This window comes from Pyrus communis, chromosome 17, assembly GCF_963583255.1.
Source record: "Pyrus communis chromosome 17, drPyrComm1.1, whole genome shotgun sequence".
In the NCBI taxonomy this organism is placed as follows: Eukaryota; Viridiplantae; Streptophyta; class Magnoliopsida; order Rosales; family Rosaceae; genus Pyrus; species Pyrus communis.
Genome location: NC_084819.1, coordinates 13,660,919 through 13,673,554, shown reverse-complemented (window position 1 = coordinate 13,673,554; position 12,636 = coordinate 13,660,919). Strand labels below are relative to the sequence as shown.

At 33.7% G+C, this 12,636-nt stretch overlaps 1 protein-coding gene across 2 annotated transcripts; it reads left to right on the top strand.

The window, feature by feature from the left end:
• The first annotated feature begins 9,210 nt into the window (after positions 1-9,210).
• Positions 9,211-11,975, top strand: LOC137722968 (phosphate metabolism protein 8-like). Of its 2 annotated transcripts, none has more exons than XM_068462104.1 (8): positions 9,211-9,345; positions 10,134-10,208; positions 10,299-10,364; positions 10,473-10,570; positions 10,658-10,783; positions 10,894-11,217; positions 11,321-11,386; positions 11,714-11,975. In XM_068462104.1, exons 2-8 carry the CDS (start codon positions 10,148-10,150, stop codon positions 11,864-11,866), a joined length of 894 nt encoding a protein of 297 aa, XP_068318205.1. In that variant the 5' UTR covers positions 9,211-9,345; positions 10,134-10,147; the 3' UTR covers positions 11,867-11,975. The 2 variants fall into 2 exon arrangements, with proteins under 2 accessions (XP_068318205.1, XP_068318206.1); XM_068462105.1 differs by lacking the exon at positions 9,211-9,345 and adding an exon at positions 9,804-9,958.
• The last annotated feature ends 661 nt before the right edge of the window (positions 11,976-12,636 follow it).

Genomic DNA, 12,636 nt, shown 5'->3' with positions numbered 1-12,636 from the left:
TATGACATATCATGTAATTGTATGTCAGTTTCGATCTTTTCTGAGTTGTCGATATATGATTTGAGACTAATGAATCACGTTACTCAATTACGTACATGCATGATTGTTGATTTGTACTTATTACATAAATTATTGTGATCAGCTATTAATTATCAAATTAATTAAGAGCTTATTAAAGAGTTTATATATACAAGATAATCGCATCCGAAGTTTTGATACAATGGTATTAGTGTAGGGATGGAACTAGTCACACAATGGCCTATCAATAATCGATAATGAACTTGTTATTCATGAGAGTCAAACTTATGACATCTTACATGAATGAACACAATTTCTACAAGGCAATAGTGCTAGTGAACATATCTTGGATTAAATGATGGTATCTTGAGAAAATTGAATGGTTGAGATCATAATTAATAGTCAAGGGGCACATCCTAGGGTTTCCGGTGATCGCATCATGTCATGGATCGGAGCACATCGTAGAGTTTATGGCGTGTACCATCACATTATGCTCGCAGTTGCCCAAAACATATTTGATTATATATATGATCAACCAAACCCCGGCCACGCATCAAAGTTTAGCACTTCTAAAACTCTCATAATAATTGGAGGATTTAAATAAGTGAGTTTCTATTGTTTAATTGGCACTTTTTTTTTTTTGTGTTTAAAAGATCGTTATTATGCTAGCTGCTCTTCCAATTGGTTATATATATAGTACAAACTAGACCCCGATGTTACTTCTCCATTCTGCCAAAGAAATTCTCTTGCTAAATCAAATATTAAACTCCCACTTTTTTACTTAAAGAAATCAATAAACTACTTTGGGAATGCAAGGCCTTTTGGTATTGATGTTGCCGTACAGAACTTGCATTTGATGTAAGGCCAATAAATCCACTACCTAATCCCAAGATATTTTTGCGTATGCTACCGTTATTGCGTTTATACGTTCATACACTATATTTATCTTAATGTATAAAGAGGACATATATTTAAATGGGAATTGTGTCTACCGTGCAATTTAATTAGATTGTTTTGTCATTTTGCACTATCAAAGTTTTGTTATGCGTATTCTCACGTAATAGAAAAAGTTATTAAACGTTTCTCTCAAATTTAGTGACGAGACCAAATTATATGTCGAGGAACAAAAAACTCTGCGAACCATGTTTGACTTTATGCAAAAAAAAAAAAACTGACAAATTAAAAATCTAAAAATCCTAACAACTCCTGGTTCGAGTGCATAGAAACGAATGCAACAGTAAAATATTGACTGCCAGATCATGATTCTTACAACTCTCCGTTGGTGTAGCTTTCTCCTAATTAAACAACCTCACCAACTGGAGGCTAGGAGTCCAAATAATAATACTATTTTAAATCATAGTATATTAGAAGTAATAACAACAATACAAGGGTCGTGGTCATCGCCAGCCCAGGCAGTTCAAATAATTGAGGGGGGAAAGAGTCAGAAATGCTGCTTTCATAAGACCCATCTGGTTGTAAGCCACCACCAAGTTCTTCAATATTTTTTTCATATAGATGACTTAACCAATTCCTACATCATTTTTACAAAAATTTATACAAATCCAATACATATTGTGGCAAAGAAAATAGATGAATATATGGTGCTTTAAAAAACATTAAAATAGCTACTGTTTAATCCAATGACCATATGATTTTCAGTTTGCTAAATTTTTTACCAAGATAATCTTTGAAAGAAGACCTAAGAAATATGAACGATTTGATCGTTAAAGCACAACATAGAATATATCGTCTAAGTGTTCCTCAGACAAGCTTACATCTTAGAAGATTTCACAAAGCCCTTATTGCTTAGTTTTCGACTTTTCGGAAATATTTTAGCTGATGAATTAGTAGGTCTTGTTCTTGTTTCTTTAGTATCTTCAGTAGTTCATACACCTATCATGTTCCTTAGATTATTTACAAGCGGTATTCAAGCTCTTATTTTTGCAACCTTAGCTGCGACTTATATATGCGAATCCATGGAAGACCATCATTGACTAGTTACATATTCTTAACTTGACGCAATATATGCTTGACTCAAGGTAATCCACTTAGGGAAGATAATTAAGATAAAAATAAAGGTATATACGAAAAAAGATTACGATGCAATATTAGAGAATTCAAAAAATAAAATAAAAAAATAAAAAATAAAATAGAGATCTAAAAGATCTGTTTCCTAAATTTGTTGTTTGGCCCATTTATACCTCCTTCCAATGAATATATATATATACATATATATGTATGTATAAAAGTTGTAGCTATCTTGCCCTTTATTTTGATGATTTAGTGAATGGGAAAGAATGACTTAACAAGGGTCTACTCTTTTTCCCTTTATAGCCCTTTTCATCTAGTCTGTCTTGTACCTTCCTCTCTCATGTAATATTTGGCCTCCAATCATTTCCTCTTGGCACATTAAACAAAAAAGAAAAAAAAGCAAGGCTCATGTGTCATGGCACTCTATAAGTTGTGGTGGCATTTGCAAGTGTCAGTGGCGGCACAAACTTGAATTCTATGTGGTATTTTTTATCTTGGATACATGTCTGTACATACAAATACATCATATTAAAATAAAATAACATAAAAGTTCAATCAAGCCAATTTAGAAAACGTCTATTGATGTCACGCATAACACACGCATAGTTATATAGTAGCATTCAAGCGCAAACGAATTAATAAATTAACACGGTATTAATTACTCGTTTCCGATTATTCCATGATGAATCATACTGATCCAAATCGCATGTTTAAGTTTAAGTTGTCACTGAAATATCAACCCTAATAAACTTCATTACTGGATTAAAATATCGTTCAATTTTTTAATTTATAGGCGAACAAAGTATCTTCAGTAAATCTGATGGCATTCAAGTGATTATATGATCAAATCGTGTGTCTAAGTTGTAGATCCTCATTGAAATATCAGCTCTGCAAAATATCACTACTTGATTACAAAGTCGTTATGTTAACTAATTAATAGGCGAACATAGTATTAGTAAACTTGACGATATTCATAATAATTATAAAATGGATAACGTACGTATTTTCAATTTCGGTAAATTTTCACAAATATAATCATATAAATCTCTACTAATTAATAAAACACTCATTGTCAACCAAAACTCTATGAAATTATCAGTTTAACCCTCTAATTAAAAGAGAACATGAATAAGAAATATGGGGCAGAAATGTAATTTCACACAACCAAATTTTGCTATTTTTTTCAAAGCCTCATCTGCATGTAATCCTAACATATCTCTAATTATAAATAATAAAATAATAATAAAAAACTTCCCACTCCCATGTTCTCTATCACTCCCTTCCTCTCTCCTTCTATTTCAAAAACAAAAACAATAAATTTTCTCACACACTTTGTGTGTGCCCATATGCTAGTGCCAAAACAGTCTAGCATATGAATACATTCTAGAGTGCACCAAAATAAGTATAGTTATTAAATCATTAATTAATTAACACTTTTGCTTTTTAGAACAAATGATATTATTTATACAAAGATTATCTCCAACACATAGGATAAAGCTTTAGCCCCCTCCCCCAAAAAAACATCTCCAACTATTGGGCTAAAATATGCCTTGGAGAGAAAATATATATTTGGGCAAGATTCTTTCCAGAAATTAAGCCTAGCTTAAATTATTTTAGACCCACCAAATTGTCATATTTCAATATTTTTTTTTTAGGCCATAACGTCTCTTCCAATAATTATTTAATAATCTAAATAACCATTGCAGTTTTTGGATTATGACTTAAAATTTTATGATTTAAAATTTTAAGCTTTATACCTAAGGGTTAGAGATGATCTAAGGGGATGGAAGAGTGGATTGAGTCTCGTAATAGGCTATCAATAATGTATCTCGATCAATTTAATGGAAGCAAGGTAGATAACAAAGTAATCCAATATATCTTGCGTTGGCAACTAGCTAAGGGCATGCAAACTATTCCAAATCGATCGCGTATATCTCCTACGTTGTAGTGACACCTGTATTATTTAAGGGTTAATTTGAACAATTATTCATACAATTATGTATATGATGATAGATCGCAAGGCTATATCTCCTCTATAATTATTTAAAAGATATTTGGATACGACTTTCCCCACCATCCTCCAATTATGGAGGTTAGGCACTCAAAATTATGATATATAATTCATACATATCGAAGATACAGACACCTCTTCCACAATCCACTGAATTTTGGGCAATATTTGATCCATATCATACAAGTTATTGAAGTGTTTATATTTGTGGCATATGCAAAGCTAGTGCGTGTTCCTCAAGTAGATGACGCAATGGTTTGCTTTAAACTTAAAGTTAGGGTTCGGGAGTCATTTATATTTTGGTTTAGTGTTATTATTTTTTCACTTGTAAATAAAAAGATTTATGTTCAGCTTCAGCTATTGACAACTTTGATACTAAATTATTATGACTACTAATACATTATCTAATTTAACTTAAAATCCTTACTTAGCGTAAATATCTATCATTATATTAAAAATAAATTAGGATTAGACAGGTTCACTATTCGTTGGGGGCGTGGAAAATGTGTTACACGTTAATTTAACCAACATTATTTTATGCATACCACAAATGCTGGAAATTTAGCTGCATTTTCAACCACAAATATAATAATTAATTAAAGGGTAAAATTAAACCATTTAATGTAATAATCAGTTTTCTTATTGACCTAAAGTTAATCTATTTCACGTATGATTTGCCTTGTTGAAATTGGCCTTCTTCCAACGAAAAAAAGAGAAGCGAAAATATGAAATCATATGCAATGACGTTTCCAGGCTCATAACTGTAGCTTGTGCACCAGTTTGTTTTGGTAAAAATTAAAGCTGTGACGAGTGAAGGTGGAGAATGAAAGAGACGGACCAGTTCTTATCAGGATCCGTCTCTGCGAATCCTGTAGGGATGATTTAATCTTAGCCATTTACTGTACGTGATCAGAAATTTTTTTGAATTTTTATTTTTTTTCTAGTTTATATGGCAACTATAAAGAAAAGTTTTTGTTACTGTTCACATTAACGAAAAATCAAAATTTTAAAGTAAAAAATCAATTATGGTACTATTCATTTTAATTTTTATTTTATCCTTATAATTAAAATTCAAAATTTTCAAACTATTTTCATTAGTTTTTTTTTTTTTTTTTTTTTTTTTAATTTTTAATTTTATTTTTTCAAGCTATCACTGTTATCTTCTCTTCTGTTCTTCCATGGATCCATGGCTCCTTCCAGTTATTTGTAACTCGTCGAGCGATCCCTTGGTGGCCTCTGATTTTAAGCTTGATGGTCTCGGATTTCTTCAGGAGGTTCAGCTGGAGGGAAGAAAGTGGTCGTAGAGCTCCTTCAAACTAGAGGAGAGTGCAGCTAGTCATGAGAGAGGTCCGCCGCTGGAATTGGTCGAAGCTCGGCGGAGTCAACTTGGCAGGATCTGGGATCGACCCCATGATCATCGTACAGTGCAGCACATCGGCCAATGGGGGAAGAAGACGGAGTTGTTGCTCAACTTTTGCCTTGTTTTGCATGAATTTTATTCTGAACGTTGAAATTGCTTTCTAGCCCCAGGATTAGTTTCAATGGTCGAGATTATTTGACTTGTAGGCTCCGCATACAGTGATCCAAATAAGATAGAGATTCACCTAGACGCAACCTGTGTCCAGAGCAAATAGATTATTGGGTACCAAATAAATCAAGCAAGCCCAATTTTCTTTTGTTACAATCTAATTTAATTAACTAAATAATTGTTATTAGTACCTTAAGCGTGCTCCAACTACAAATTCATGGTTACAACTTTGTAACCAAAAAGTGTAGGATGATGCTTCTAAGTGCTAATAACGGTGTGATATGACATGTTTACATCAAGAATTGATCATCACAATAGGGTAGGCAATAAGGTACATGCTAAACGAACATAGCCCATTTCATTCCCACGCCAACACTGTTTATGGTGCACACACATGTGTTGACGTTGGAGAGAAAATGGGCTGCAATGATCCCACCTTAAAATCTTGCAACCACATGTAATATGCCGTTTGATTTAAAAAATTCCCAAATAAAAATCTATAAATAGCCACCTTGCTATCTAACAAATTCACACATTTGCACCCAAAAAAAAAAGAAATTTTTTTTTTCACATTCACTCTTTCCTTCAAACACTTTCTTTTTATTTTTTCTCCTCCGTCATTTCATTCTCCACATTGCTTGAAACATGGATGGCACTACAAAGGGTCATACTCCACTTTGCTTGAAACATGGATGGCACTACAAAGGGTCAAAATTGGACATGAAATGATGATCGAGCTTTTTGCAAGGCTTACCATCAATACCTCAAAGATAGCACTAAAGAGATGAACATGCTAACCAATACATAGTAGTTGATGTGTGAGTTAGCACTATCGGAGATGAAAAATTATAGTCCGGCACAATTCCTATAAATATTATATTTTTGGTGTACCATATTTAGGAATAGGGGCTAAATATACGAATATCACTGGAGACGGCCCAAGTACTTTGTAATTAATATCATAAGCCGTACTTGTAATTAACAAATTTGCATCATATAAATCTCATAATTATAACTGCTCGTTTTCTTACACATCTTTTGAAGAGCATCTTTGAAAAAAAATCAATTAAATTTGAGATTGTGTAGTCATTCATATGTATAAAAAAAAATGGTTGGTTCATTATAAAGATCTTAAATGTTGCAAAACCATTGATTTGTTCATACATATAGATTATTAAACAATTTTTAGTTTGATTGATTTGGAAGGGATTTTGATTGATTAAAAAGAAGAATCTACTTCAACCAATATGCCCTTAGGCACGGCCATACATAACATAGAAATCACACTTGAAAAGGGTGGGCAATTAGCTAGAGCAGCAGGTGCTATAGCGAAACTGATTGCAAAAGAGGGGAAACCGACCACATTAAAATTACCTTCTGGGGAGGACAAAACAATTTTCTTTTTAGAAGTGATCTTTAAATGATATTTATGAAAATGAACATTTCATATTATAACATGTGCATAATAAAAATTTGTGAATCACAGCTTGGGATAGAGAAAGAGGACCACCTTAGGTCCTTGTAGGTAAGTGCAACATGATGACTGTGTCGTGTTTGCTGTGTTCATGTCATTTTCATGACATACCCGATATTTTAACGGATTGTGTCGTGCAAGGTTCTAAAAGACGCTAGATGCTAGTTGGGTGGTGGACTGAGGCCTAGCACCTAGGTGGCTAGGAGGGAGCCTAGGCAGACTAGGTGGATTTAAGAAAAATTATTATATATCAGATACATAAGTGCCTAGTTTTACTTAAAAAAAAATACATAATTGAATTGGGATACCTAAATTGCAAAATAGAATGACATATAGATTATAAAGTATTAGAATATAATGCAAAAATAAAGTTATCTATTTTCTATCTAACTAATAGTTGCCTAGGCGAGAGTTTAGGCGGGTTAGGCGGGGTGCCTAGGCGGTTTAGGCATGTGTCGAAGTAGGTATAGGTGCCATTTCTTAATTTTCAAATAGGAATTAATCGGCATGACGGCCAGCTGCCTAGCACTTAGGTGGGGATTTTTAGAATAGTGGTGTTGTGTCAAACCTGTTAAAATGAATACGCAATATGACCCCCCCCAACTCAACACTTTAAAACCTGATCCGTTACCTATTAAAGAAAATATATTTTACTTCAATAAATGATCAAATGAAAAAAGTCATCCTAATTTAGTATCTACGTACCATATTATCACATAAATATTACTTCAAACAATAAAAACACATTTTTCTTCAAGTATTACATACCCTAAAATAAGAGCCTAATGAAAAATATTAGTACATTACTACAAAATATCAAATCTACAAGGATATGCAAACTGCAAAATGAAAGGAGTTTTTTTTTCAATGTTGTAGAGTCTTTTCTCAAAAGTCAGAACCTTGCTAATGAGACTCAAAGCTTGCACGTTGTTTTTTTACAGCAAAACCCTTCAGTTTTCATCATTGGAACTTTGGGATGATCTATCGTCTTTAAGAGTTGGAGTGATGATGTTTTTAGTAAGCTTTCCATATTAGCACTCTCTTTCACGTAAAGATTTAATCTCACATAAATTCTATAGCTATTGTAGTAAGATTTTTTTAGTAGTTAAAAATTACCAAATTAATATTTTTCTTAACGAGTTGAAACTGGTTACCTATGAATAGACTTGTTAAGAACCCGTTATTAATGGATTGGCCCGAAACCTGTTGTTTTCGTATCGTCTCTTGTCGGTTCAATGGGTTGTGCAAGAAATTGTCAAGTCTAAGTGCTAGTATCTTTCCGTCAAGTAGTAGATATTAGTTATTCCATGGATTTGGATCTCATACGGATCCTCTTTGTGAGGATCCTAGGTATCATCACATTCTATCCGTTTATCGTACATCGTGCAGTCATAAATCATTTTAAATTTTTTTTACTAAAAATTAAACACAAATAGTACATAATGAAAACTGATCACAGGATGTACGATAAAAAGAAAGGATGTGAGGATCCCAAAGAAGATCCGGAAAGGATCCTCATCCTTATTACACAACTTTTAACAGTCAAGCATATGAATAGATAAGTTAAGAATTAGAATAGCAGTTTCTTAGCATATTAGCATATATAACTATTAGCTAGAATGCTAAATTTTGAAAGTTTAGATTAAACCAGAGATAATAGAAAGATTAATTATGCTCCTTCTCACCACCCTTGGCACCAATATTTGGCATCCCCTTGTTTTAAAACAACTGACCAGTTACCACTGGCTTACAAATGCAGGGGTATTTATGGAATATTGTAAATAAAATAGAAGGGTAGATTTGGACCATGAAAGGAAGGTGAGATGGAGATGGTGGCAAAACTGGAAATTTCTCGACAAAGAGAGTCCACATAATACAACATTTGGTTCAACCTTTTCAACCTTTGGGAACCAGTTGGCATTTGCCTTCTTCCTGTTACCTTCTTTCTTTCACATTTTCTTGTTACTTCTCTGAGTCGTAGACATTTAAAAATTAATTTAACTGAACGTGATTTGAGATGAAAAAAAATTAATAATCTAATCAAACAAATTTAAAAATACACAAACTCGTGGGAATTACACAACGGTTTTGCCTATTTAAACCCACCTCTTTTACTCTCATTCCTCCTCCCACTCCTTCATTATTCAGTACCTTTAGCATTGTGCTCTCTCTCTCTCTCTCTCTCTCTCTCTCTCTCCCCAGAGTTCTCGTCTTGCAAGAAAGAAACTCTCTCTCTCTCTCTCTCTCTCGCGTTCATCATTTTGGTTTTGGCATTTTAATCTGGTGAGTCAAATATTCAATCTTTTGATCAAATGCATTTCCAATCGATTTTTTGAAAATTTGGGTTTCCATCAAACATCATTTATATGACCAAAGTGGTTCATTTCATTTCATATGACATCCACTTTGCAAAAAAATTTTGGTTCTTGATCAAATTTAATTTACACCAAAGGAACATTATTTTGATCATTAACCTAAATCAATTCATACTTTGAGGCTCGCCCAAAGAAGCCAACAATTTTTTTTTTCTAATCCAGATTAAAAATAGTTTTAAGTTGTAAAATTTATTGAATGAGTTGTTCTTGTTCCCTAAAGTTATGATACACTATGGGAAGTGCTTGAAATAATCACACATCAAACTTTGTTTAAGTTTACCTTTTTTAGCTTTATATTTGTTTAAGTTTACCTTTTTTAGCTTTATACATTGATCTAATACATGATCTTAATTATAAGCTAAGCACAACTTTTACTAGGTTGTAATACAAATTTATATCCAAATTTAAATTCCCATAAAGCCATTGGTCCACCTCCTCTCTTGATTCAATTATAGTAGCAGCTGTGGATTGTTCATTCAGAAACTAAGAAACCCTTATCCAATTCCACGCTAAGCTATTTGGTATGGCTTTGAAAACCCTTTTCTTCTTTTGGTAGTAATCTGAGTCAACAGGGGCCCCTAATTATATGTTTTTTCGGAGTTTAGTTTGAGACCGAAAATGAAACTTGCTATAAACTTGTGTGGATTTAAGGTTTCATGGAACTCATTGTTCACTTCCCTTTGCTGTTTTCTCAAGGTTTCTTGAACGAAATGGAATTCGACGATCGATTCATGCAGGCTCAGAGGACAAAGTACGAATGCCTTTTGTTCGGTAAGCCCTTTTACTTTCGGAAAATTGTGTAAAATACGAGTTAACTTGTAAAGCAATCATCTTAGATCACTATTGGTTGAACTTTTGCAGATCTTGATGATACACTGTATCCCTATAGTAGTGGGATTGCCACAGCATGCAGAATCAATATAGAAGGTAATACTTTTGTATTCTAAGCAAGGCCTTGGAACTGCCGACATGGTCGTTCAGCATTTTTCATATCATCATATTTCGTATTTGATAATTTCCCTTTTTTTCCTGCAGATTATATGGTTGAAAAGCTTGGCATTGACAGGAGCATAATCCCTGAGTTGGGTAACCTTCTGTACAAGAATTATGGAACAACAATGGCTGGTCTCAGGGTACTTTTTTCTTTTCTAAATAATTACTTCCCCATATTTTTGACACTATTATAATTTATTTCTAAGCTTTGGGGTCCTTCTTTGCAGGCAATTGGCAATGACTTTGACTACGATGAATATCACAGTTTTGTCCATGGAAGACTACCTTATGACAACATAAAACCCGACCCGGTTTTGAGGAGCCTCTTGCTGAACCTGCCTTACAGGAAAATTGTAAGCGTCTACTGTGTAACTGGTTATTTATTCCCGTCTCTCACATCACGTGACAAGAGTTTTAATCTTTCTTCTTTATGGTAATTATTTCTGTTTTCTACGCCAAACAGATTTTCACAAATGCGGACAAGATCCATGCTGCCAAAGCACTAAGCAGGCTTGGATTGGAAGACATTTTTGAAGGGATTATCTGCTTTGAGACCCTCAATCCGATTCACAAAAACACTGTCTCTGACGACGAAGATGACATCGAATTCGTGGGATTAAGCAGCACTACCTCCATTACAAGCAGCTCTCAAAATTTTGACATCATTGGCCATTTTGCTACACCAAACCCCACTTCCAAACTACCCAAAACTCCAATCGTCTGCAAACCATCTGAAGACGCCATCGAACGGGCTCTCAAGATAGCCAACATCAACCCTCAAAGAACAGTAAGAAATATTTATATTCTCATCTCAAAATTTGAATATCTGCAGGTTCTTTAGATACTATTTACTTATGCTAATCTTTGGTTGGTATTTTTGGCTCTTTCAGTTGTTCTTTGAAGATAGCGTCCGCAACATACAAGCTGGCAAAAGAGTGGGACTTCAAACTGTACTGGTAAGCTATTGATAACTTTAGGGTGCGATATCCACACACCCTTTTTTACTTCTCACATACTTTTTTCATTTTCAACCGTCGGATCAGATGAAATAAAGAAGATCTAATGGATAAAAATTAATAAAAGTGTATGAGAAGTAAAAAAAAGTATATGAATAACACATCCCTAACTTTGTACCAAAAATAATGTCATACCAACTCATATTCAACGGATCTCGTGAAAACTCCGAAAGAAATCAATCATTATTGACGTGTACTGCTAGCAGTACAGGTTGTCGATTTTGGTTACAAGCTGATGCAATCTTTTGTAAACATTTAATGTTACAGGTTGGCACACGTCAGAGAGTAAAAGGTGCAGATTTTGCTTTGGAAAGCATTCACAACCTTAGAGAAGCAATACCAGAGCTTTGGGAGGCTGATAGGAAATCTGAAGTCGGTTACTCTGGGAAGGTTGCTGTAGAGACATCAGTCACAGCTTAGATTTGTGCCCAAGATGACTAATTAAGTTTTTACGAGGAAAGAAATCATGTTTCTGGGATTTTACCATCCCATTTCTCTCATCGTAAAAAATCTCATTTTCCTTGTCTCATTGTAATCCCAGGTTAATTATAATAAAAATAAAACTTTATGTTTACATATTGTTAATCTGAACCAAATATTCAAATCACGATTCACCAACTATTCAGTTTAACAAACTTTCTCTCTTGTGCATTACCCACATGTGCATGGAATGAGCATCAGCTTACTTCACCAAATCTCAGCCTTCCATTTTTTTAATGAAAACGAGTGGTTGAGATTAGATGAAGTCAACTGATGCTATGTGTATGCATATGCGTGATGCACAGGAGAGAGAGTTTGTCATGTTCAATAGTGTAACAAATTCAAGTAATGACTCATCAAATTAATCAATTTATTAACATGACATATTCCAATAATGATTCAACAAAACGTTCAATATAAAATCAGGGAGCACCTTATACCAATAATAAAACTAAAGAAAAGCACTAAATTTAATTGCTAACAAATCATATGTACACAAGCAGAGGGCCACTTAAAAGACAATGTTACATCGCGTTCCAAATTTTATTGTATTTTATTCCCTAACATTGCGAAATTTGAAATTACGAAAGTGTCCCTGGTGAGATAAGTGGAAAATCATATGCGGGCATCTAAGTCATTTTCACTCTTTGTCTCTTTCTCGTCTTTCTAGATAGTATGTGTCCTCACGAACACGTGAGTGCAAACGAGAC

Bases quoted from the DNA above. Each gene is read 5' to 3' on its own strand.
- LOC137722968 (XM_068462104.1), top strand. From the start codon at position 10,148: ATGGAATTCGACGATCGATTCATGCAGGCTCAGAGGACAAAGTACGAA. The intron at 10,365-10,472 runs GTAATACTTTTG...TTTTTCCTGCAG, and splicing joins ATGCAGAATCAATATAGAAG to ATTATATGGTTGAAAAGCTT. The intron at 11,387-11,713 runs GTAAGCTATTGA...TTAATGTTACAG, and splicing joins TGGGACTTCAAACTGTACTG to GTTGGCACACGTCAGAGAGT.